The sequence below is a fragment of the Polypterus senegalus genome, chromosome 3, assembly GCF_016835505.1.
Source record: "Polypterus senegalus isolate Bchr_013 chromosome 3, ASM1683550v1, whole genome shotgun sequence".
In the NCBI taxonomy this organism is placed as follows: domain Eukaryota; kingdom Metazoa; phylum Chordata; class Cladistia; order Polypteriformes; family Polypteridae; genus Polypterus; species Polypterus senegalus.
The window spans coordinates 37,480,995-37,508,035 of NC_053156.1; the positions used below are offsets into that span (position 1 = coordinate 37,480,995).

Genomic DNA, 27,041 nt, shown 5'->3' on the forward strand with positions numbered 1-27,041 from the left:
AATTACAAAAAACAAAATAATTTAAAATGAACCACAGGAATACACAGTATGATAGTGTGTCAGTCTTCTGCTTAAACATTCTGCAGTACATTTTTGTACTTTTTGATAAGTACTTTTGTAAATATGTCATTCTTTCAGCACACTTTTTTTCTACTTACAAGATTGAAAGTTTGTAAAAAAAAGAAAAAAAAGTTCCTAATTCACCACCAAAACTCGTGCTCAAAAAAATGTTAACTAGTAAGGATAAGATTATTGGCACTATATCCATATTTTAGCAAATACAGGCAGCCCCCAGGTTACGTACGACATAGGGACTGTAGGTTTGTACTTAAGTTGAAATTGTACGTAAGTCGGAACAGGTACATAAATTTAATAAATGCTGTTGACCGATTTTAACCAAGTGCTCTGCCAATGAATGATGGAGTTTCACCTCTCTCTGACCTTTTTTATTATTTCTACTTTATTTTCAATGGTGATGGTTTTTCTCTTCTTTACTGTATCACCAGCACTTGCATCAGATTTGTGTTTCAGAGACATTGTTAAAGGGTAAAGACAAAAGATTAAGATGAGCTCTTCTGCACAGCACTGTACACGCTATCACAGCAGGAAGGCACCAGTCGTCAACACGTCTGATGTACTGACAAGAGACAACTTCCTGCTATGTACATAAAAGTAAAAGCAGGCTTGCTATTGAGAATGAATGGGGGCATCAACGGGCGGTTCATCACCAGCCCACCTCACAGTCACCTCCACTACAGTATGCTGCCTGCAGCGTCCGCCCACTGAGAACAAACACAGTGCGGCCAAAGGCGGGTAGTGAATCGCCCCCATTCAATAGGCAGCCATCCGATGCACACTACAATGCTACTCCTCGCTGCCCTGTTCACCCTCAATGGCCTCCGTTCAGCTACAACCGGGTCACCGCTTGCTGTATTACCAGCCACCCACCAAGAACGAATGGGGCAGCCGTGTGTGATGGGTGGGCAGTGAAACCGCTTGCTTCCGGGAGCCACCCGAGGGATGCTACACTGTGCGAGCAGTGAAATCGCACCCCTGCAGCCTCCGTCCAGCCGCCCACTGAGAATGAACGGGACAGCCGCGTGTGGTGGGCAAGCAGTGAAACGTCCCCCTCCAGCCACCATCCAGACACCACTTGCAGCATCCCCAGGCCGAAGATGACGGAGCGGCAGTTACTGAGGCGCATGCATTGCAGCTGCAGGCCCGTTCGTAAGTCGTAGGTTAGATGTCTGTAACCTGGGGACTACCTGTAACCTGGGGAATACCTGTATTGTTGCAGTGCTCACCACCAAACCACCTTCAGCAATGCTGGAAAAGAGAAAACTCTATCAATATCTCCGGCAAGAAGTGGAATTCAATAATTCACAACATTCATTCTTGAATTTGTGGCCAAAAAAAAAAAAACACCTGTAATTCAGCTGAAAATTGTTCAACTTTCCAAATTACATCCTTAAATATATCAGGAATTGGACACTAACTGCCATTGAATACAGGCAGCTTCGTCTTCACTCAAGCATATGTTTTGGAAGAATGCAAAATTAAATCACTATCTATCAGACAGTGTATTCTCTGCCTTCTGTTTTGTATAGCAGTTTGTCAGTTATACATTCAGTAATTATTTTTAATATGACAATGTTTGAAATGTAATATTTTGTTAAGTTCTTTCTTCCAATTAAATGTTTTGTATTTACATTCCCTCAGTAAGCTTTCTGCAAAATTAGTAATGCTGCATAGATTTCAATACGTTGTGCAAAAAATGAAGAAAAATTCCTATAAGGCCTATTGTACTGGGAAAATATTGCCACACTCTGCTGTGCAATATATTAAGGCCTAAATATGGAGTCCATATAATTATTTGTAAATACAAATGTACCAGGTAAGATAATTTCAATGAGTGCTATGAAAGTGGAATGTACAGAAATCACAAGGAATAACAGAAATTGTTTGTCAAGTTCATCAAAGTTCTTCAGTCTAAAAAAATAAGATAAACACTAGTAAGAATTTCAGACACATCAGAATGAAAGTAGGACCATGCTGTGACATTAAGTGAATCCTAAGATAGAAAAATATATTGTATAAAGGAAAAGAAGAAAATAGATTTATTTATTTATTTATTTATTGTGGGGAACACCTCAGACACAGACAGGTAGATATGATTTTATACCACCACACACATTTATTTACTATATATACACATACAGTACAACAGTGATTACTCACAACCCAGTGCCGCAGCAACAATCACCCCCAAAGTCCAGGCCTCTTCACAACAATGCCTCACTCTCTTCAGGCCACCTTTTTCTCTCCTCCCGAGCTCTGTCCTCTTCCACCCAACCCCAGTCATCGAATGGAGGGAGGTGGCCCCTTTTATAGTCCCCCAGATGTTCTCCAGGTGCCTCCTGGCAATCTTCCACCGGCACTCCCCCGTGTGGCGCCCCCCAAGCACTTTGTTTCCCCCGTTGTTAATAGCCAGCCGTCATTACTCAGTTTGCCAATAGATGTCAGAAGGATGGATGCCAAAACCCAACTGCCCAAAGATAGATTTCGACGTACCAAGCAAACGTTCTAAATTACTTACGGTTCCGGAGCTGTCGAAGGGTTTAAGTCCATCAATGATATTAGTCCTGGAAAGTACGCCCCACCAAACCAACGTTCCAAAAACCAACCGAACTTACTGTTATCTGCTTGAACCAACACCGACTCACTATTTGGCCGTCCCGAGGCGTCACTGTAGCATTCGAACATTCTTAGCCAATCATGCAATACTGCGTCTGCGTTTACCACGTTATGTTCTAACTACAGAGGCAGAGTCCCATTGCTTTAACATGTATTGAGTCAAGGTATTGATGCGAACACCATACATGCGGGGTATTGATGCGAACACCATACAGTGCATCCGGAAAGTATTCACAGCGCATCACTTTTTCCACATTTTGTTATGTGGGGGATGGAATAGCTGGCTGCTTGCTGTTTGTCTTAATCAGGACATTTACAGGACAAAATACGCTGGCGGAGAGGTGCGAACGGATTTAAGGTGGGCTGGATTTACGAGTTTTCTCGTAGGCTCTGGTAATTCTAGTGTTAACCCATCAGCAGGACCTGTATTTGTTCCTTTGCGCAAGGAGAAACAGGATGAGCACTGCCAGAGCCCTACAAAATGACCTCCAGCAGGCCACTGATGTGAATGTCTCTGACCAAACAAGCAGAAACAGACTTCATGTGGGTGGCTTGAGGGCCCTGACGTCCTCTAGTGGTCCCTGTGCTCACTGCCTGGCACTGTGGAGCTCGATTGGCATTTGCCATAGAATAGCAGAATTGGCAGATCCACCACTGGCGCCCTGTGCTTTTCACACATGAGAGTAGTTTCATCTGGAGCACAAATGACAGATGTGCAAGGGTCTGGAGAAGACATGGAGAACGTTATGCTACCTTTAACATTGTTCAGCATGACCGGTTTGGTCATGGGTCATTGATGGTCTGGGGAAGCACATCCATGGAGGGCCGCACAGACTTCAACAGGCAACACAACAGCCACTTGACTGCTATTAGGTATTGGAATGAAATCCTTGGACCGATAGATAGATAGATAGATACTTTATTAATCCCAAAGAGAAATTTACATACTCCAGCAGCAACATACTGATAAAAACAATATTAAATTAAAGAGTGATAAAAATTCAGGTATAACAGACAAAACCAACCCCCCCCAACCCTGTCACTGAAGCTGCTCCTCTGTCTAGAGATGATACTGTTCAGGTTGAAGATACACTGTAGAGGACTCCCCAGCTCCAACGCACAGGCCTTCAGCAGTCGTGGCGATACTCCATCTGGACCCACTGCTTTGCTGGCACGAAATCTCCTCAGTGCTCTACTCACCTGGGCTGCTGTAATTGTGGGTGGGGATGTCTCTCCTATGCTGGTATCAGCAGAAGGATGGGTGGAGGGTGCAGTACTCCAAGGTGAGAGTGGGTTAGGTTGGTCAAACCTGTTAAAGAAGTTGTTCATTTAGTTTGCTCTCTCCATGTCTCTCTCAATGGTGGCACCCCGCTTGGAGCTGCAGCCAATGATGATCTTCATCCCATCCCACACTTCCTTCATGCTGTTATTCTGCAACTTCTGCTCCAGCTTTCTCCTGTACTGTTCCTTCACTGCCCTGAGCTGGATTTGGAGTTCCTTCTGCACGCGCTTGAGCTCATGCTGATCACCGCCTTTAAAAGCCCTTTTCTTCTGGTTCAAAAGGCCCCCGATGTCATTTGTAATCCATGGCTCGTTGTTAGCATAGCAGCGTACTGTTCTTACTGGAACTACAATGTCCATACAAAAGTTGATGTAGTCAGTAGTACAATCAACAACCTCCTCAATGTTCTCATTATGTGATCCCTGCAGGATATCGCAGTCCGTAGTTCTAAAGCAGTCTTTCAGAGCCTGCTCTGCCTCAGGGGACCACTTCCTGAATGATTGTGTGGTTGTAGGTAGCTCCCTCACTATTGGTTTGTAGTGAGGCTGTATGATCTGCTTTCCTAAGCGCAGGCAGCGGGGGTGGCGCTGTATGCGTCTTTAACGTTTGCATACAGTAGGTCAACAGTCCTATTTCCCCGGGTGTTACAGTCCACATACTGGGAGAAGGCAGGTAATGTTTTGTCCAGCATCACATGGTTAAAGTCTCCAGCGATTAGCACAAGAGCCTCAGGGTGCTGTGTTTGTAACTTGGCAACAGCGGAATGGATTATGTCACCCGCTATCTCCACGTCCCCCGAGGAGGGAGATAGATAGATAGATAGCTACTTTATTAATCCCAAGGGGAAATTCATATAATCCAGCAGCATCATACTGATATAAAAAACAAAAGAACAATATTAAATTAACGAGTAATAAAAATGCATGTAAAAACAGACAATAACTTTGAATAATGTTAGCATTTACTCCCCCGGGTGGAATTGAAGAGTCGCATAGTGTAGGGGAGGAACGATCTCCTCAGTCTGTCAGTGGAGCAAGACAGTGACAAAAGTCTGTCACTGAAGCTACTCCTCTGCCTGGAGATGACACTGTTAAGTGGATGCAGTAGATTCTTCATGATTGACAGGAGTTTGCTTACTGCCTGTCGCTCTGCCACAGATGTTAAACTGTCCAGCTTTATTCCTACAATAGAGCCTGCCTTCCTAACAAGTTTGTCCAGGCGTGAGACATCCTTCTTCATTATGTTGCCTCCCCAGCACACCACCACGTAGAAGAGGGCACTCACCACAACCGTCTGGTAGAACATCTGCAGCATCTTATTGCAGATGTTGAAGGACGCCAACCTTCTAAGAAAGTATAGTCGGCTCTGACCTTTCTTACACAGAGCATCAGTATTGGCAGTCCGGTCCAATTTGTCATCCAGCTGCACTCCCAGGTATTTATAGGTCTGTACCCTCTGCACACAGTCACCTCTGATAATCACGGGGTCCATGAGGGGCCTGGGCCTCCTAAAATCCACCACCAGTTCCTTGGTCTTGCTGGTGTTCAGGTGTAAGTGGTTTGAGTCACACCATTTAACAATGTCTTTGATTAGCTTCCTATCCTGCCCACTCCTGATGCAGCCCACAATAGCAGTGTCATCAGCGAACTTTTGCACATGGCAGGACTCTGAATCGTATTGGAAGTCTGATGTATGTTGGCTGAACAGGACCGGAGAAAGTAAATCCCCTGCGGCGCTCCTGTGTTGCTGACCACAATGTCAGACCTGCAGTTCCCGAGACACACATACTGAGGTTTGTCTGTAAGATAGTTCATGATCCATGCCACCAGGTATGAGTCTACTCCCATCTCAATCAGCTTGTCCCTAAGGAGCAGAGGTTGGATGGTGCAGAAAGCGCTAGAGAAGTCCAGAAACATAATTCGTACAGCACCACTACAGCATGCTGTTATTCTGCAACTTCTGCTCCAGCTTTCTCCTGTACTGCTCCTTCACTGCCCTGAGCTGGACTCAGAGTTCCTTCTGCACATGTTTGAGCTCATGCTGATCACCGCCTTTAAAAGCTCTTTTCTTCTGGTTCAAAAGGCCCTTGATGTCCACTTGTAATCCATGGCTTGTTAGCATAGCAGTGTACTGTTCTTACTGGAACTACAATGTCCATACAGAAGTTGATGTAATCAATTGTGCAGACAACAGGTTCTTCAATGTTCTCACTATGTGACCCCTGCAGGATATTCCAGTCCGTAGTTCCAAAGCAGTCTCTCAGAGCCTGCTCTGCCTCAGGGGACCACTTCCTGAATGATTGTGTGGTTGTAGGTAGCTCCCTCACTATTGGTTTGTAGTGAGGCTGTATGATCTGCTTTCCTAAGCGCAGGCAGCGGGGGTGGCGCTGTATGCGTCTTTAACGTTTGCATACAGTAGGTCAACAGTCCTATTTCCCCGGGTGTTACAGTCCACATACTGGAAGAAGGCAGGTAATGTTTTATCCAGCGTTACATGGTTAAAGTCTCCAGCGATTAGCACAAGAGCCTCAGGGTGCTGCGTTTGTAACTTAGCAATAAAGGATGTAAGGATGTAAACAATAACAACAATGACGTGTCCAAACTCTCTGGGCAAGTAAAAGTAATTATGCTGGTGCAGTGGGTCCTGGGTTCCTCCTGATTCATGACAATGCCTGGTCTCATGTGGCTAGAGTATGCAGGCAGTTCCTGGAGGATGAAGTAATTGATACCATTGACTGGCCCCCACGCTCTCCTCACCTAAATCCAATAGAACACTTCTGGGTCATTGTTTTAGTCCATCCGACGTTGGGACTGTTCAGGATCTCAGTGATGCCCTAGTCCAGATCTGCAAGGATATCCCCCAGGACACCATCCATCATCTCATTAGGAGCATGCAATACAAACTACTGAGCACGATTTGGAGTTGCTGCAATGAAATTTTGACAAAATGGACTAGCCTGACACATCATTTTTTCACTTTGATTTTCTGGGTTTTTTTAATTTAGCCCTCTGTTGGTTGATCATTTTCATTTCCATCAAATGATGTGGCATCTTTTTGTTCCTAACACATTACCCAGTGAATATCAGTATAGATATCCAGCAGGATTTTTTCCAATTGAGATCTGATGTGTTTTTCAAAGTGCTCCTTTAATTTTTTTTGAGCAGTTTGTTTATGGGTATACTGAGTTAGGAATAAGACCAGAATGAATTCAGTACAACAGATTCTTGATGATTTGTTATCTTGCATAGATCAAAATATGATTGCTCTGAATTTACTAAATGTGTATATGATGTGAGTGGTTAGGTAGAGTGCCCTTGAGTGAGTAAGGGTGCATGTCTTAAATTTTGTGAAGTGAGGGCTTGTAGGCCTAGTAACATGAAGTGTTTTCACGGTGTGAAGGTGGTCACATCTGTTTGCTGACCTTGTCTGGACTCATATTTGTTTCATCAGTCATTCAAATGTAGAACTGTGTGTGTGTGTTTTAAATCATTTTCTTGGTGTATATCTTCAGCTAATGAAGAATCTTTTGATACAGAACTGAATTCATAGTGTCCCCTAAGAAAGTATTCTCTGTCGACACTCAGTTATTCTTCTATTAGTTTGTTGGGAGTTTACAATTATAACTCCAGTTTCTTAAAACATCATTACTATTCTATATATTTCTCTGCTTCTATGTGTACTATCTTGATATCTGGGTTATCTGTTCTACAAGGAAACCAGATGCCTTCCAGATTGGCCAGAGAAGACAAGGAGTGGTAAATGTGTAGATATTCTCCAAAGAGATTGGAAGACAACTGAGCATTTGAAAAGATTGTTGTTGAAGTTCTATGGGGGAGGAAGTGGACTGAACTGACTCGAAAATGCAGAATGAAAAACAGAAATTGACCAAATGAAGTGGTGTGTTGTAAGAAAAGTGGAGAGAAGAAGGCTAGAAATTACTTGGGTGGCGCTGGATCATGACAGTCAATTTCACCCCCAGGAATGCCCAAGAACACAATACCACTATTTGTATGTTATTTTACTAATTTTAACTGCCTTGGGAATCTTATTAGTTGGTACAGTTTTCAAATTTAAGTTTATATCCCATACCTATTGTCTGCCGATTTAAGATTTTACAAGATGTTTGTTTTTTTTATTCCTTCTGGCATTTGTTCTTAAGAATGTAAAATAGGTTGATTAACTTTATTTAAATTTTATTAATAGCTTACATTACAAACCCCACATTAACCAATACGGGGAATGAAAACCTGTAGCCAACAGTTTCCAGCATTGCTAAGGCTGGGGGATCCTGTGGTGGTTAGAAACCTGAATATTTTGGTGTTGATCTGTACTCTAAATTTACCCTAGCAATTAGTAATAGTTGACCAACACAAAATCACAGCTGCATGTACATATTCTACATTTTTGCATTCAATTGTGTAACTATTCAAAAAATGCAAACAAAGCAAAAGTAGGTGAAAATAACAGGTAGAAGAGGGCAGATTAGAGAGAAGAGACCTCTGCTGAAATATTTAATGGTGCGTTTCTTCACATTGTGTTTACCATTTCAGGCATGTGTTGCAGTAAGCTTTGGAAAAATGACAGGTGTCAAAGTCCTTCTCCAAGATTAGCTGTGAGGAGCAACTTAATGTTTTTCATTGCCAGGTCACAAACCGATTAGAGTGTAGTGCAGCCTTGAAACATAAACGTAGTAGGACTAATCCATAGTCAGTCAAGTAAAGGATTGGTGAGCTTGCAAAAGTGGCGGGAGGGATGGGGACGGGACTAGCTGATGGGAACCATTTCACGGTTCTTGAACCTTAGCCATGGCTCTTTAATATTTATATGTAGGTAGTTCCATTTTTTCATAAGGGTTTTCTTAAAGCAAACCTCATTCAAACAAATGTCTCCTTTAATTATAAAACACTGGCTTTTGTTACCTGGAAATTGAACACAGACATACTGGAGGGTACATTTAGTTGACATTATGTAGTTTTAAATACTAGTTTGAGCAGTCAGGAAAAGGTTTAATTTTCTTATCATTTTGTAGAGGATTTTGGAAATGATTGCACATTTTTGTTTACTAACAATTCAAATACTGTGAAAATGGTAGAGGATTTCACTTTACGTTAGAGGAAGTACAGCTGGCAAAAGATTGGCAGGAGTAAAGTGACCACCAGGATGGCTCAGAGCAGGGCTTGGGCCCACAGGAAACCTCTTTGTGACTAGGCAATGAAAGAGAGAGTGGTACGTAAGTGTGGGAACACACGCACCAGCAGTGGGTGATATGTTACGCAAGGTATGTGTGCTTTGTGCCCTAAAACTGCAGCAGGCAGCCATGTCACCATTAGCATAAGGGAGCGGTGGTCTAGGCGGATACATGTAATGCTTCTCTAGCACAGTAAAAGGCAGTAAATCTACCAGTTGGCAGGAATTGCTGGCTATCTGGCTGAAGAGGGAATGAGGCCAGGGTTTAAACATTGTAAATAGGTGAGAGGGAGCAAGAGAATGGAGACAAGTGTTACTTTTGTGTGTAACTATAGAGCACAAGTGGATAAAAAAAATTCACCGGACAGTGCAGGGAACAAGACCAGTGTACTCCGACCCAAAGAATCAATGCATTTTTTTCCTGTTTGTTTATTTTATTCATAAGAACATAACTAATTTTGACAAGTGATAGGAGACCATTTAGGCCATCTGGCCTGTTTGTTTATTTTATAAGCTACTCTTTGTGTTTAATGAAGGCAATATGTTATATTTATCTTTTGCCCTCCACTCCAAGTGTATCGATCAGTTTTGTGCTATAGCAATATGATATTTCCTCACTGTATATTGAATCAGTCTCTTGATGGACCTTTTCTGACTCTCTCTTTGTTATTGGCAGGTCTGGGCTGGGCTCTGGTTTTTACTCCCACTGTAGCGTCAGTGACTCGCTACTTTGTGAAAAGACGCACACTGGCCACAGGTATAGGCTTCACTGGAATTGGAGTTTCTTCCTTTGCCTTCTCACCACTCTTCCAACTGCTAGTAGAGATGTATGGCTGGCGAGGTGCCCTCCTCATCCTTGGGGGGCTAAGCTTAAACCTTGTGGTATGTGGAGCTCTTCTGAGGCCCTTAGTACTCCTAGATGACCAAGTTAGATCTAGCACCCAGGTAAGATCAGCCTTTTCTTTGCAGTTTATTAATACCAATTAAAAATGTTTGGTAAAGAGCTCAGTATGCTGGAGGTAGAAGTGTTCTTTCTTTTTAAGCAACTTGCAGCATATTACCACATACTATACAGCCACTGCTCTCTGAGTTGAAGTAGTAGACTATGAGAATGTCCCCTTATTACTCAAGTTGATCTTATAAAAGGTTAAACTTAAAAAGCATGAAAAATTTTTGGAAAGAGCAATAGACAAGTCTTGAAGACAAAAGTACAGACTCCTCAATAGATATTAACAAGTCACTGAGCCTGAGACAAAGTGCTGGGTGCTACTACATTATTGTAGTCCCCGCACGGTGAGCTGGATAAAATTTAGCAAGTTCCATTACATGCAGTGTGTTTACAGGCTAAATGAATAACTAAGGTTTAAAGCTTTACGTGTTGTGAAAGGTCATCCTTTTGCAAATCTGAAGGTTTATTGCAGAATCCTTAAGGTGTGTATTTTGCTTTTTTTTTTTGTTTTTTTTTTTTGGATTAACTTCAGCTAGGACTTCAGATGAACCTCTCTGAGGAGTTAATTTCTTCTTTCAACCTCTCATATGAGCCAGATGAGTGCAATATATTTGATACTGTTTATACTGTTCTGTAGGTCTTTCAAGGTTGCTGTTGGATTCCTGGCAATTTCTCTGATCTTCCTTTCTGGTCACTAACCTTTAATGGACACCCTGGATTTGGCAAACTGAGTGGTGTCATGCACTTTCCACTTCTTAATGATCGACTTAACAGTACTTCGAGGTTATCTTCAAACCCTTGGAAATCATTTTATATCCTTCTTCCGATGGGTAGCATTCCACATCTTTGTCATGAACTTGTTTTGGACTATTGATGCTTGATCTTGAAAGCAATTGGTTATTTCCATGATAGTTTTAAGTAATGCTATATTAAAGGGAAGCTTACTTATGAAGCATAAATATTACAACAATTAATAAGTAGACACTTTTTAAACTGTTTTTCATATTTAAATTGTTTACAGTTTTGTATAGATTCGTAGAAAAAATATAGATTAGTTGAATTTAAACTTTAGGCTTTAGATTAACAAAATGTGAAAACCATTGAAAGAGGTGTATACTTTTTCTACCCGCTGTAAGGATATGGTTTTCTCTTCCTTCCTCTTTCTTTTTTTGTCATTTACTTGTAACACATATGTAAAATATATTTCAAATTATGAGATAGTAAAATATCTACCACGATTTTTATATAATTTTTAAAGTATTTTCATTTGAGGTTAGTGTAAACTTGAAAGTTGACACTGCAGTGATTATTGCTGCATTTAAAGATTTTGATCCTTCCGTCCATCCTTTCATTTTTTTTAACTTCACTTCAGCCTCCCAGGGTATTGGTATCAATCCCAGTTGGTATGACTGCCAGTGTTACCGGTTAACCTAAAACACCAATTCTCAGGATATGGGAAGAAAATCCACAACCGTACTCGGCCAGTGCCCAGGCCTGCTTAAAGATTTATTACAGAAAAAAAAAATTTAGAATTTTTTGTTTTCTTAAACTTACTCGGAAATGGAAAGTGCTTTTAGGTGAGACCAATATGTACTGTATTTGTGCACCTGATGATCTGTTTGAAAGGTGATCTTCTGTCTCTTCTTATCTTCAACATTTTACATTACTCACTACCTCTCCTGTACTCTTTCTAAAGGCTGGTCTACAGCTTTAGTTTAGTTTTATTTAGTCTATTACAGACTACGTCAACTTTAAATAACTATTATTAGTGGATTACATGATGGTGCAAAGGCAGACATGAATTTCTTTTGATGATTTAGATTTTCCTATACTTTACAAAATTTTAAAAAACTAACAAAAACATTTTGACTTCAGTTAAATGTTATTAAATATTACTCGTGTATATCCTCTGTATATCATTTATTTCATTATGGAGTGCCAGTGTGAAATGTTAAGCAGTGGGTCACAGTTACTGTCTTTTCTATTCCCTTCTTCGCAGAGCCATTCTCAGAAGTTGTATTGTCACTCCTGGATGTCATGGCAGAGACTAAGTGAACTGTTAGACTTATCCCTACTTTGCCACAAGTCATTTCTTACCTATGTGGCTGCTATCACATTCATCAATACTGGCTATTTTGTACCTTATGTCCATCTTGTGGCACACGGAAGGCTTACTGGCCTCAGTGAATATGAGGCAGCCTTTGTGATGTCGGCTACAGCCGTAACAGATTTATTTGGCCGAGTGGCATCAGGATGGTTCTCAGACCTGCACAAATTCCGTTTGGTGCATATTTTGGCATTCCTGAATGGTCTTACTGGGATCTCCCTGCTCCTCATTCCCCTTGGCACATCTTTCATCTCTCTGCTGGCACTTGGCCTTATATATGGTTTCTTCTCTGGAGCATTGACACCAGTAGTGTTTTCACTTTTGCCTGAAATTGTTGGACTTGGTCGTATCTTCAGTGCACTGGGGCTCTTTCAGATGATTGAAAGCATTGGAGGACTACTTGGTGCACCTCTGTCAGGTAAGGGATTTCATAATGTGTCATCATTCTACAAAGGTGATTAATACATTTGCAAAGTGTTTTAATACTTTGTGCTTCTGTAAGGCTGAGAGGCACTGAATTAAATTCATGATAACAGAATCGAACGACAAAGACTAAAATAGTTAGGATGTACCTAGAATCGTCAATTCTTTCTCTGAAATACGTAATATCTTCGGCAGAATCCATTTCATTGGCAGTAGTAAGCATTTTTCTAATTAATTCTTGTGCTATCGATTCACCAATCAGTAACTAGAGGGCGTGTTAGAGCCCACCCTCTGAACTTTGAGGAGTGAAAGTGGCAGTTTTATTTCAAGTCGTATTTTATGATGGTTTGGAGGAATGTTACGGACAAAATTAAATAAATAAATAAGCAACAAAAAACATATTTCGTGACACATTTATTTATTTATGCACACATTTCGCAGTACTTTTATTTGCGCATTTATTTATTTAATTTTGTCCGAAATATTCCTCCATACCAATATAGATATGATTTTCTGTTTTCTTATCTTTTTAACCTGGTTCTTTATATGTAGTCTCACTAATTTGTACCTGTTGGTTAAACTCAAAGTTCATACAGATCTATAATGTTATTATGAAAGACCTCATTCAAGAGCCCTTCACAACAATAGCTACAAAATTATTCAAAATGAGAAAACAAAATTCATCTGTTGTATGTGAGTACAGTACTGAAGGTTTCTAACATGTTAGGAAAATGAAACATATTAAGATATTTGATTTAACTGTCTCCCTCTCTGTCTGTCTGCCTGTACAGGCTGGCTTCGGGATATCACCGGATCCTTCACTGCCTCCTTCATGGTTGCGGGAGGACTACATTTAGCAGGATCTTTTATGCTGTCTTTTCTTCCTCAGTTCTGTTCCTTTGGGAATCCTAACAGCCAAAGGCCTGAGCTCCGAGAACTGTCTAATGGAAGCAGGCCCCTAAACGACTCTAGTCAGCTTGATTTTCCGACGCAAGAGCACTCAACAGTGGAAGTCGAGCAGAGCAGCACCTAATTTTTACCATGTCTTCAGGACTGTAAGAGAAAATAGCTGTTCTTATCATGGTGTTCTTTGGGCCAGTAAAACTGATAAAGACGCGACCAAAAAAACATGTTGCTATTGTGAGCAGCTGAGTTTACTCAAGACTAAACATACTTTTTTATGGTTCCTTGCGTAAGAAATCAAAAGTGTTACATCTTTAACATGGTCAGGTGTTTCTGCAGATCCAGGCAATGTTTACTCCTCTGGTCTCAAGGATGATGTATCCATTTAATTTGATTTGTTTCCTAATTACCAGATCTCAGTGGAAACATTGATTCATTGTCTTAATATGTGCAGTACTTCTGATTAATATTTCATTTTAGGTTAGTTATTTTCAGTTCTGCATCTTTATGCCAAACCAGCATATTACATCGATTCAGTGTTTTGTTTTGTTTTTGGCTTTTAACAAATCATATAATTACTGTGAAATTTAAAAAAAAAAAAAACAGAGAGGGTGAAGCAGATACCCTAAAACTTGCAACAAGTAAGTAAAATATATATGCTGTATGGATAGATATATCACAGTCATGGCCAAAATTATTGGCACCCCTGGAATTTTCCCAGAAAATTGTAGCAATTACAAATGTTTTAGTATACGCTTGTTTATTTCCTTTATGTGCATTGGAACAACACAAAAAATGGAGAAAAAAAAGCCAAATCTGACATCATTTCATACAAAACTCAAAAACCAGGCTGGACAAAATTATTGGCACCCTCAACTTAATATTTGGTTGCATGCCCTTTGGAAAAAATAACTGAGATCAAGCACTTCCTGTAACCATCAACAAGCTTGTTACACCTCTCAACTGTAATTTCCGACCACTCTTCTTTTGCAAACTGCTCAAAGTCTCTCAGATTTGAAGGGCGCCTTCTCCCAACATCAATTTTGAGATCTCTCTGTAAGTGTTCAATCGGATTTAGATCCGGACTCATTGCTGACCACTTCAGAACTCTCCAGCGCAACCATTTCTGGGTGCTTTTAGAGGTATGTTTGGGGTAATTGTCCTGCTGGAACACCCATGACCTCTGATGAAGACCCAGCTTTCTGACACTGGGCCCAACATTCCCCAAACATCTTAGAACCTCCACCATGTTTGACTGTTGGTACTGTGTTGTTCTTTTCTTTGTAGGCCTCATTCCGTTTTCTGTAAACAGCAGAATGATGAGCTTTACCAAAAAGCTCCACCTTGGTCTCATCTGTCCACAAGACATTTGCCCAGAAGGATTTTGGCTTCCTCAAGTACATTTTGGCAAACTCCAGTCTGGCTTTTTATGTTTCTGTGTCAGCAGTGGGGTCCTCCTGGCTCTCCTGCCACAGCGTTTCATTTCGTTCAGATGTCGACGGATACTTCGAGCTGACACTGTTGCACCCTGAGTCTGCAGAACAGCTTGAATATGTTTTGAAATTGATTGGGGCTGTTTATCCACCATTCGGACTATCCTTCGTTGCAGTCTTTTATACATTTTTCTTTTCCGTCTACGTCCAGGGAGATTAGCTACAGTGCTATGTGTTGTGAACTTCATGATTATGTTGCGCACAGTGGACAAAGGAACATGAAGATCTCTGGTGATGGACTTGTAGCCTTGAGATTGTTGATATTTTTCCACAATTTTTGCTGTCAAGTCCTCAGACAATTCTCTGCTCTTCTTTCTGTTCTCCATGCTTAGTGTGGCACACTCAGACACACAACAGAAAGGTTGAGTCACCTTTTCTCCATTTTAACTGGCTTCAGGTGTGATTGCTATATTGCCAGCACCTGTTTCTTGCCACAAGTGAGTTCAAACGAGCATCATATGCTTCAAATAAAACAATTTACCCACAATTTGGAAAAGGTGCCAATAATTTTGTCCGGTCCATTTTTGGAGTTCTGTGTGACATAATTTCAGATTTGGCTTTTTTCTCTGTTTTTTTGTGTTGTTCCAGTGCACATAAAGGAAATAAACACGTGTATACCAAAACATTTGTAATTGCAACAATTTTCTGGGAGAAATGGTGCATTTTCTGGGAAAATTCCAGGGGTGCCGATAATTTCGGTCATGACTGTGTGGTCATGTGTCATTAGAAAAAACTCAATTTTCCCGAAATCCTTGCTTTAACAAATTTCTTTGTTGGTCCTGGCCAATTTCCTACAGAATTAATGTAAAAAAAAAAACCCCAAAAAACGAATTACAGCAAAGTTGGTTTTATCTGCAAAATTCATTACAATTAAATCATTTTTCATACAAAATGCAGAAAGTATGCATATTTCTTCTGCACTTGGCCCAAAAAATTGAGATTTCAAAGCTCTGCTGAACAGCCAGTTAGATTGCACATTTGTGTCACTTGGTTTGCTCGATAGTTGTCATACTATTGCAGAGGTGAGGAGCGCGAGAACAGTCACTGCAGACCAAAGGCATTGTGGGCATATGTAGGGGTGGGATAAACTGTCAATCAAAATGAACTTCAGCGGTACTTGTAAAACTCTGGAGGTCTGCCGCAGCTCGACTCTGACGCTTACCTGCATTTCTGGGTTTCTCATGGCTTGGTTTGACTTCCTGATCTGATTGAGGATTATTTGCTTGCCCTTCAGCAAAAGTGACTGCTAAGGTTCCCTTATGTTTGTTGCTCAACCAGTTTTCAGCGTAGTTAATAATTTTGCTGAGATTTTAGCTTATGAACACTTGCACACTGTAATCTTTAAAAAAAAAAAAAAAATTTTGCATTTGAATGCACCTTTGAGTTTTGTGCTCGCAAATTTTCTATGTTCAATAATTCTTATTTATGAATTTGATCTTTATTTCCTCAAACTTTTTTTATTATGATCTTTTTATGTAAAACTTTTCATTGTTTGGAGATGAAAAAAATAGTGACTCACTGAAAAACAGACAGCAGCTTGCTAGAGCTGGTCAGTCCATTAGATGACGTCAACTAAGGGCGCCATTTGTGAAAGTTAGGGTATGTGCGTTATAGACACCGAGGGGCACCAATTATGCAATGAAAGCAATTTGCTGAAAAATCTGGAACTTCCTGCTTCCATTGATGCTAGCAAGACAAATATTGACATTTCCATCAAGTTCACCATTCCGCAGTCAGCTTTATGTGTTATTAGGAAATTCCCCTAGTAACTAATTATTTTTTTCAATCTCATTCTAACAAAAATTTGAGCATTGTTTTAAAGTGCTTTAGGTATCTAGTTCATATTGTTACCATTTTACCAGACAGAACACCTCGGTTTACAGTTTACTCAATAGTAAGGCAGTGAAAAGCCTTAAGATATCTGTGAGCATCTGTCAGTGCTACCACAAACTACAGTACGATCTCGCCTCGGCTACTGCTGGTTCTGGAACTTCAGTGTTTAAGAGCTCAAATGTGTAGTACCAGGCTTCTGCTTAGATTTATTTAATGCATATAGTCTTAAGAGTTTGGGATATTGCTACTCCACTGAGAAATATTTATTTCACCACGCCCACGTAAAGTAAGTAAAAGTCTACTTTTTATACTCTTAGGATTCACTTGAAAATCCCTCTTCTGGACAGCATCTCTTGTGCAAAAGGAGAATCACTAAACTAGATTTTTGCAATAGCAAAAGAACATAGAATGGGATATCTTCTGTTATAAGTTCGACACGCTCAAAGTGCCTTTTAAAAGTACATATTCTAAATATTGTACAATTTATTTATTTTTTTTTTACCATTGTTAAAGAAATGCATTAGAAAATGTATGCATCGTGTAATTTTCCTTCTGTTGAGAGTGCTTCTTGCCATCCTTCCATATAGTTGCTCTTTTTGGAGTTGCCAACAGTCAACATTTTTTTTCGTGTTCGGTCAGTGTTGTCCACGGAATTTCTTTTACAGTAATCTTAATTCGCTTTCACACTAGCACTACATTACACAAGTCCTGGGTTCAAATAAAACCAGATTAACAAAGCTACCTTACAGTAAGGTTCTTGTAAGTTGGTTCTTTCCCAATACTGTCTTCTCCTCCTTCTCTCTCATTCCTACACTCCTCCTAGGTGTGTGTTGTCCAACTCCTCTCCTGAATCCGACTTGCCTGGATGAGGTCTAGCAGCCTCCTTTATCTTGGACCTTGGAGTGGAACCTCTTATGGGTCAAGTGGAAGTTTTCAAAGCTAGGGGTCACAGACTCTCACAGCACCCTCTGCCATCACCTTCAGAACTCAACAAGGCTGCCCCAGAGGACTACAGTTCCCAGTGTGCCTTGTGGGTGTCCATACAGGCTGCGTCCCCGCAGGGATGCTGCCACCTAACGTATTGAGAGAGCTTGTAGTTGTGATCACTTGTCTCCCCTTGTTCCTCTAACACACTGGCCACCTGGCCAGCTATTATTCCTCAGTCCGACCCTGCTGGGACACAAGTACGCAAAACTCCATTCTAGCATGTTCTGCCATCTTCCTGGCTAGTGTAGGCAACACCCTGGTTTTCCTCCTGAGTTTCCAGTGGCCAGGCCTCTCATCCCTTTAAGGATCCTTGCCCTAACCTGGCAGGAATGCCAACCCAGGTGCCTCGTCCTTTACAACAGGATGAAGAGCAGAATGATTTCTGTATGCCCCAAACTGTAAAATGTGAAGCCTAATTAGAAACAAGTTTAGTTACAAAGAGACTGTAAGTAGGTTCTAGTGAAGGAGTCAATGGAGTCATTTAGTTTCGATATACAGTATTAAAGCCAAAGATGAGTAAGAAATTTAATAAAACTGTGGTGCAATTAGAAGGCAAAGTTAATCTTTTTTGATTACAAACTCAATTTGGGGTGTGTGGAAGAAATACAAATAGAGTCACAAAAATGAATGCACTAAATCAGCCTGGCAAGATGACCCTGGAACTGTGAGAGGAAACGGAGGATTTTGAATGATTTTGATTGCTGCGGTTCCACATCTCCAATTGTAAATGTCCTGTAGGAGGACAGAGTACAACTGGCGAGACGCTGTGCTGTTTTAATTGCTCTCTGCAGGGCTCTACAGGGTGAACATTGCAGGAGACAAAATAGCTGAGGATTGAACTGGAGTGCCAGCATGTAAGGGTACAATGTTACCAGCTGACCAATTATGACATGTCCGACAATCAGTTAAAAATGTTTGTACAGTCACAACGGGGTAATGAAGAAAAAGCAGTAGACCCTGAATTGGACCAAAAGGGGCTAATTGTGACGTGTGAGCGGTATGTTAAATTTAAAGTAAGCAAATGCGATACGGCAGTAGACATCAAATTTGACTAGATTAAGAGCAAATCGAGATTCATTTTATTCATCACATACACTATTATACTTGTAGAATGTGTAGTGAAATGTAAGCCTGTGCATTAGAGAAATAATATAAGGAACAGATACAGATAAATAGAGAATATGATAGGGGTACAAAAAAAAAATTGATCGATGAGGGTTGAGCAACAGTGGCACGTCCTGATTAAGAAGTCTCATGGCCTGAGGTTCCAAACTCCTCTTAAGTGTCTCAGTTTTGACTTTGACTGCGCACACGTCTGCTTGATTTCAGGCCGTTCGTGGGGTGTGTAGGATCTTTAATAATTTTGATTGCTCAGGTTCTACATCTTCTATTGTGAATGTCCTGTAGGGGGCAGAGCATAACTGGTGAGACGCTTTGCTGTTTTAATCGCTGTTTGCAGGACTTTATGGTCTTGGGCTGAGCTGCTGCCATACCAGGATGTGATTCTCTGGGAAGCTTTCTGTAGCCCATGTATAGAAAGTATTAAGTATCACTGGGGATGCCCTACATTTCCTCAGCTTCCTCAGCCGCAGTCTTGCCTTTGTGATCAGTGCATGTAAAGTCCAGTTCAAATCCACCGAGATAGTAACTCCGAAGTGTTTGAAGGTGTTTATCCTCTCCAGTGGGATCCCACTGATGGTTAGAGGGGTGTAGGACTGCTGCCTCTTCCTGCTGAAGTCCACAGCCAGCTCCTTGGTTTTACTGACATTTTGCTGGAGGCTATTTGCTTAACACCATGAAGCCAGGTTCTCCATTTCCGATCATACCCACCTTTCATGTTTTACAAATGACGTAGTGCGAACAGTAATGGGAAACGGGCAGTTTCAGGACCTCAGGCATAACCACCAAGACCAGGACACCAGGCTTTAAGACAGACAGACGGAGGGTTTTTAAGTAATCAACAGAAGTTGGGACACCTGTGCAAATTGTTCAACTTGCAAGGCTTCATTTCCTTGAATTGCTGTAGAACATCTGTAGGTTGTCACCAATATTTGTTCCCTGAAGAAGGTCCATTTGTAATATTCTCAAAGTTGCATTTTTCAGTTTTTTCCTACCTTCAACTTTAAATTTAAACCTCTGGCAGTTTACTGCTTACCTTTTTATCATTTTAGGTTATCCACTGCATTTCGTCTGATTAAATTTGTAAGAAAAATTGAGAAGTTCAAAAACTTTTGACTGGTAGTGTAAAAGGCAGATTTTTTTTTTCCTACATTTTTAATCTTTAAGTGTGTGGGGGGACGTAACGAGTCGCCATAATGACATTCAATCAATCAATCAACATTTATTTATATAGCACATATTCATACAAAAAAAATGCAGCTCAAAGTGCTTTACAAAATGAATAGAAAAATAGAAGACACAATAAAAAATAAACATAAGTCAACATTAATTAACATATAATAAGAGTAAGGTCCGATGGCCAGGGTGGACAGAAAAACAAAAAAACTCCAAAGGCTGGAGAAAAAAATAAAATCTGTAGGGTTCCAGACCAGAGACCGCCAAGTCCCTCTGGGCAATCTACCTAACATAAATGAAACAGTCCTCTTTGTATTTAGGGTTTTCATGGAAGGACCTGATGATGATGGTCACGTAGACTTCTGGCTTTCAGTCCATCAATGTTGGTGCATCATGATGCTTTGAGTCTGCGCCGCCACCACAAAGAAACCGGAAAAAGAAACAGAAGAGAGAGTAGGGTTTAGTACAGATGTTAGAGCCACCATGAATAGTTATTATGATGAACTGAACATACAGAGTATCAGTATTAAGTTAAAGTGAAGTTATAAAAAGGCCATGTTAAAGTAATGTGTTTTCAGCAGTGTTTTAAAGTGCTCTGCTGTATTTGCCTGGCAATTCCTATTGGCAGGCTATTCCAGATTTTAGGTGCATAACAGCAGAAGGCCGCCTCACCACTTCTTTTAAGTTTTGTTCTTGGAATTCTAAGGAGACACTCATTTGAGGATCTGAGGTTACGATTTGGAATATAAGGTGTCAGACATTCCGATATATAAGATGGAGCGAGATTATTTAAGGCTTTATAAACCATAAGCAGTATTTTAAAGTCAATCCTGAATGACACAGGTAACCAGTGTAGTGACATCAAAACTGGAGAAATGTGCTCGGATTTTCTTTTCCCAGTTAGGATTCTAGCAGCTGCATTCTGCACTCGTTGCAAGTGATTTATGTCTTTTTTGGGTAGTCCTGAGAGGAGTGCGTTACAGTAATCTAGTCGACTGAAAACAAAGCGTGAACTAATTTCTCCGCATCTTTCAATGATATGAGGTCTAACTTTTGCTATGTTTCTTAAGTGAAAAAATGCTGTCCTAGTGGTCTGATGAATATGTGATTTAAAATTCAGATTACAGTCAACAGTTACCCCTAAATTTTTTACTTCCGTCTTAACTTGTAATTCTAGTGCATCAAGTTTATTTCTGATAACCTCATTGAATCCATTATTGCCAATTACTAAAATTTCAGTTTTCTCTTTATTTAGTTTGAGAAAATTACTATTCATCCATTCAGAAATACCAGTAAGACATTGTGTTAGTGTATCGAAAGAGTCGGAGTCATCAGGTGCTATTGATAAGTACAGCTGTGTGTCATCAGCATAGCTGTGGTAGCTCACGTTGTAACCTGAGATAATCTGACCTAACGGAAGCATGTAGATTGAGAAGAGCAGCGGACCCAGGATAGAGCCTTGTGGAACACCATATCGGATATCATGTGTCTTTGAGTTGATTACCACAACTCACAAAGAATTTTCTCCCTGCCAGGTAGGATTCAAACCAATTTAAGACACTGCCAGAGAGGCCCACCCATTGACTAAGGCGATTTCTAAGAATATTATGATCAATGGTGTCAAATGCAGCACTCAGATCTAAGAGGATGAGAACAGATAAATGGCCTCTGTCTGCATTTACCCGCAAGTCATTTACTACTTTAACGAGTGCAGTTTCTGTGCTGTGATTTGTTCTAAAACCCGACTGAAATGTATCAAGAATAGCATGTTTATTTAGGTGGTCATTTAATTGCATAATGACTGCCTTCTCCAGAATTTTACTTAAGAAGGGCAGGTTAGAGATGGGTCTAAAATTTTCAAAGGCAGAGGGGTCAAGATTATGTTTCTTGAGCAGGGGTTTAACTACAAGCACCAAAGCAGGGTGAGGGCCAGACGCTTACCCGTACACTGCAGTGGTGAACACCTGGTGTGGTTATGAACGAGTGCGGCTGCTTCCAGTTGTTGTAGTCATGTTGATAGACGAGCTCTCCAGAAGGAGTGAGCTACGGAAACGTCACAGGTTGTGATTTGTGTGGTTATCAATTATTTGAAAATGTTACAAGGAAAGTCTTATTGGGTGGGCCTAAAAAAGTGCTGTGTTCGTCTCAGGGAATTGTAAGCAATGTTTATTTTTAAACCATTTGTATCAGTAAAATTTATTTAAAATAAATAAATGATAAATCAGACTTTTTTTTCTGTAGATTTCATTCACTGGCAAGGTTGGCATGGCTGCCTGGGGCGTCTCCCTGGTGGTACTTCAGCTCTCACCACGCTGTGCTCTTTTCACTTGTTTGATTTCAGTTTAGGTTCTCACATTGTTGGTTATTTCTTTGGTTTTTACCATAAGACCCCCTAAATTTCAAGTTACATTCAGAATGGATCACTGGAAGTTCCAATCCTTCGATCTACTGATGGACAAAACTTTCCCCGTTATTTTGTGGCCGAAGGCGGCAGGAATGGCCGTTGAGTGGACTCCATACTTACACTTGTGCTCCTTGACCAGTTCAGAGTCCCCACACGTGTATTCCTTTAGTCTGAAACGGGCGATACCAAGAAAAACAACTGACGGAGACGTGCAGCAAACGTGCAAAACCCGCAGGAGAGACGAACCTGAATCCCCTGGATGACTTTTTGGGTTTTTTGTTCCCCCAAAAGTTTAGCTTCCATAAAAACTTTTGATGATTATGATGGACGGATTTCAACTGAATACAAATATAATTTTGAACTGACCGTATCACAGTAGAATTTCAAGAAAAATGAAATTGTGTTTAATCGCATACATTTTTTTTTTTTTGCATATACTTTAATCCCTGAGGGGAGACTGTCTTTTCGCATGACCGTAGGGGCTCAGAGTGCAGGGTCCGCCATTGTCCAGTGCTACTGGAACAGTTCTCATGTTAACAGCCCAGCGCAGCAGGATCCCTTCCGGCAGTAGAGAGCTTTGAGTGAGCAGCAGCCTTCCAGACCCAAGCGCTGATCGTTCACCTCATTTCAGAGTCCAACAACAGTCGGCTAGCAATGATGGATTCCACCTGCCCTGGTACTGCTTTTCTTGTGTCATAACCTCTCACCATGTTTGCCACCGACCAGTGGCGTAGCGTAGTGGGGGCGGCAAAGAATTACTGTATATTTTAGTATTTTAAATTGAAATACAGTACCTAAATAAGGGGGCGGCTGACATACACGCTACGCCACTGCCACCGACTTGCACCAAGATTAATAAAAAACAAAATCGCAAGTGTGAATGCAGAATGTGAATCTTTAGTGACACGCCAGACTTTGTGGTTTTGTACGCTTGAAGCGTGTTGTCATCAAACTGGGTGCCGTGTGCTGCTCAGCAGATGCCAAGATGATTTTCAACAACATCCTTGAATGTGAGCGCCGGAGATCAGTTAGGTATTTCTGTGGTTAACTTGTCCACCATTTAAAGAACAACCTTAGGAGGGTAAAGTGCCTTTTGTGGACACTTTCACAATAAAACACCAAATCCGAGTCCAGATCTCAATCCAGTGGAGAATTTAGAGCGGGACTTGTCTTCACTCACGATGTCCATGACACCTGCCTGGGCTCGAGCAGTTTGGCAGTGAAGAAAAACCGCAGAGAGGCCCGAGCACTCCGATGGCCGCCGTCTACTAAATATGGACTTGCAGCGGGTGAGTACTTATGAGGTCAGTGGTGTTGGGTGTTAGCTTTGGTATTAATTTAGAGCACTGTGCAGAGATCTGTAAAAGTCTTTTACTGTTGATCAGTGTCACAACAACCCAAATTCAATCCAATGCGATTCAATGTTGTATCAAAATAAAATGCACGGGGTGAAAACACTTCATAGGCCCTGCCGTTTATGCAGGCGGCCGCTTCTGAGAAGATTCCCTGCTGTTCCAAGTGTTTTCTGGTTGGCTCTCCTTGTGCTTTGATGAAGGGTCTTTGTAGCCCCTCTCTGACTTTTTTGTATTCCTTGGACTTTCCTTTAGTTCTCATTTCATCTTTGTGCTGGCTGCCCACTCTGAAGCTAAGAGTGAAATAAGTGAGGTGGCTCTTCCGAATCGGCTAAATCAACTTATTGCTTAAATTGTGTTTCTTAACTAGGAGATGTCATGGAGTGGACAGTTGTCCTTTTATTTTATTTAAAAACAAGCGTCAGTCCGCCTCATTTACAAGAGTGTGTCCTCTGATGGCCTGTAAGTGAACACAAAGCAGACACTCTGTTAATCAAATGTACTTTAGACTTTACTTTCTTTATGATATGAAAGTGTAGCTCCTATAATCTAAACCTACTGTAGAATAATCAGGCAGCCTATAATTTAACATTTTAGGTGGGAGCGAAGGGAACAGGAGATGCAACAGGCGGTACCTTCTGACAAGATGAAAGTGCTTTTCTACCTACTTTTGTGATCAAAGCCTTGTTAGCAGGGCTGCCCATCACCAGAGTAGCCACCATCACAAGGCGTGGAACCCGCCGTGGTCATCTCTCATAAAGAACAGACAATCCAAGGGAGACAACGGAGACTCCATTCCATCTCCACTGAGCTGGACCTTGGACACGCTGTCCACACACCACTCTGGCTGCTAAATCTACAAGCTGCCTACAAGACTTCTATGGTTGATGTTTTCTTGAATGGTAATTTTCAGTTTGCCGATCAAAGCATTACATAGATAGCCATGAAAGGCACGACGATATGATAAGATAGATAAATAACACTTTGTATTAAGAGGAGAGTTTAGGTTTTAAAGAAGCTCAGGAAACATAAGTAACAACACCAACCACCTCCCTTAAATGCACACAAGAATTACCCCAAAAAAGTCTGACTTGGCTAAAGGTACGAAACCTGCCACGGTAAGGCGTTATACTGGCGTATTGCTGTTGGTATAAAGGAGCCCACCTGGCATTTCTTGACAGACATTTGTTGAATAATTCATTGGCTGAAAGTCCTCAGTGTCAGTGTGTCAGAGAGAGGATGTGCAGCTTTGTTCATCATGGCATTCAGTTTTGTTTTAATCTTTTTCTTCACTACGACCTCCAGGGGGTCCAGGGTGCATCCCATTACTGAGCCAGCCCTTTCTAATTAGCCTGTTCACTCGGGTGATGCCAGCCCAGCATACCACACTGGCCATCACGGGGTTTTAGAAGATGTGAAGGATGTCACTTCCTACATTAAAGGAATGCAGTGTCTGTCCAAAGGAAAGGGAGAGCCTGCTCTTTCTTTTCTTATTTCGTGTCTCTGTGTTACAAGACCAGCTCAGGCTGTCCCTGATGTGGACCCCCAAGTATCTAGCAGTGCACAAGCTCCACATCCACTCCCTGAATACTGACTGTGTGTAGAGGCTCTTTGGTGCGATGGAAATCGATAACCAGTTCCTTGGTTGTACTGATGCCGAGTTGCAGACACTTCTCAAACGCCTCCACCAGACTCCTGTCATGTCTCTCATCCCACTTATCAATACACACCCCGTAAGTGTAGAATCATCTGAGAATTCCTTCACGTGACATGACCTGGTGTTATAATTATAGTCAGAGGTGTACAATGTGAACTGAAAAGGAGACAGGACTGTTTCTTCTGGTGCTCCAGTGTTGCTCTCATCCATATCAGAAACGCAGTCCTTCAGTCTCACAAACTGCAGTCTACCTGACAGATAGTCCATAATCCAGGACCCCACAGGCTCATCCACCTGCATATCTCTGAGCTTACCTCTTAACATGGATGACTGGATGATACTGAACACACTGGAGAAATCAAATACATAATCCTTACAGTGCTGCCAGCTTTGTCCAGCCTTGTGGAGCAGACAGATAATCACATCCTCCATTCCAATCTTTGTCCAATAAAGTGGGTCCAGGTGGTCTACCACAAGAGGACTCATAATCCAGGACCAGCCTCTCAAAGGTCTTCATGATGGGAGATTAAGTTCCGTAAGTCCACAGTCATTCGGTGAAGAGGCTGCAGTTCCCAGCATGCCTTGTGGTACCCGTCTTCTTTGGACGTTTCTCATAGCAGCAGCACTTTTTGTAACCTTAATGACAGACTGTGATGTCCTCTGTCACCTGTTCAAAACTGGTCAGCACAGGCCTTACGTGACCGAGGACTGAGTCGATCGAGTAGCATCCACTTGCAGAGCCAGAGCACCACACGTCACCGCAGTTGTAGACCCGGAAGTGACGTCTCCGTCGTCTCAGGACTGACTTCGTGAAATTACTTTTGGAAGGTTTCAGCAAAGCCCACAAAGTAACGTCGGGTCAAGGACACGTTCAGAAATTAAGCGATAAAAATAAGAAGGAAAAACAGTACATCAAACCAAATAATACGCACCATTGTGAAGTTCTTGCGTCGTGTCGTACATCAAACTAAACAATACGGATCGTTTCTGTGAAATACACCATTAACATTTACGTTGTGTTTGGGTCTGTGGGAACCATTTAACACGTCGACAAAATTAAAATCATCAATTTCTGTGTTAATTAAAAACAGTTTTTCGTTTACATTCATGAAACAGAGTATACAAAATAATTACACCACGTCAGAGTTTAAACGTGAATAATAAAAGTAATTACCTTTTTTAATGCATGTGCAATATTGTTCTAAACCAATTTAGAATGAACATTTAAGCCAATCTAATATTTTTAAATATTTATGTGAAGAAAACAACAATACATATTCTACACTGAATTATGCCATATATTAATTGCATTCTATAGAACTGCTCTAGTTTTTGTCACTTATTATTATAAACGATGGGCCATCAAAAGAAAAATACTAATAAGAACACACTTTATTTATATAGCACCCTTCCTCACTTCATTCATTTAGGAGGACATTCAACAGACCGGACATTCGGCCCCTTCGTTCAGTTTA

At 41.1% G+C, this 27,041-nt stretch overlaps 1 protein-coding gene across 2 annotated transcripts in view; it reads left to right on the forward strand.

Annotated features, from left to right (window-relative positions):
- Nucleotides 1-27,041, forward strand: part of slc16a13 (solute carrier family 16 member 13) — a 79,725-nt gene that overhangs the window by 46,935 nt on the left and 5,749 nt on the right. Inside the window, exons 6-8 of one of the 2 annotated variants that reach the window (XM_039746962.1) lie at nucleotides 9,840-10,108; nucleotides 12,112-12,637; nucleotides 13,434-14,262. In XM_039746962.1, the coding sequence (XP_039602896.1) occupies nucleotides 9,840-10,108; nucleotides 12,112-12,637; nucleotides 13,434-13,675 (1,037 nt within the window). In that variant the 3' untranslated portion in view covers nucleotides 13,676-14,262. Of the gene's footprint in view, nucleotides 1-9,839; nucleotides 10,109-12,111; nucleotides 12,638-13,433; nucleotides 14,263-27,041 lie in introns of those variants that run through there. The other variant, XM_039746964.1, reaches the window with a different exon arrangement.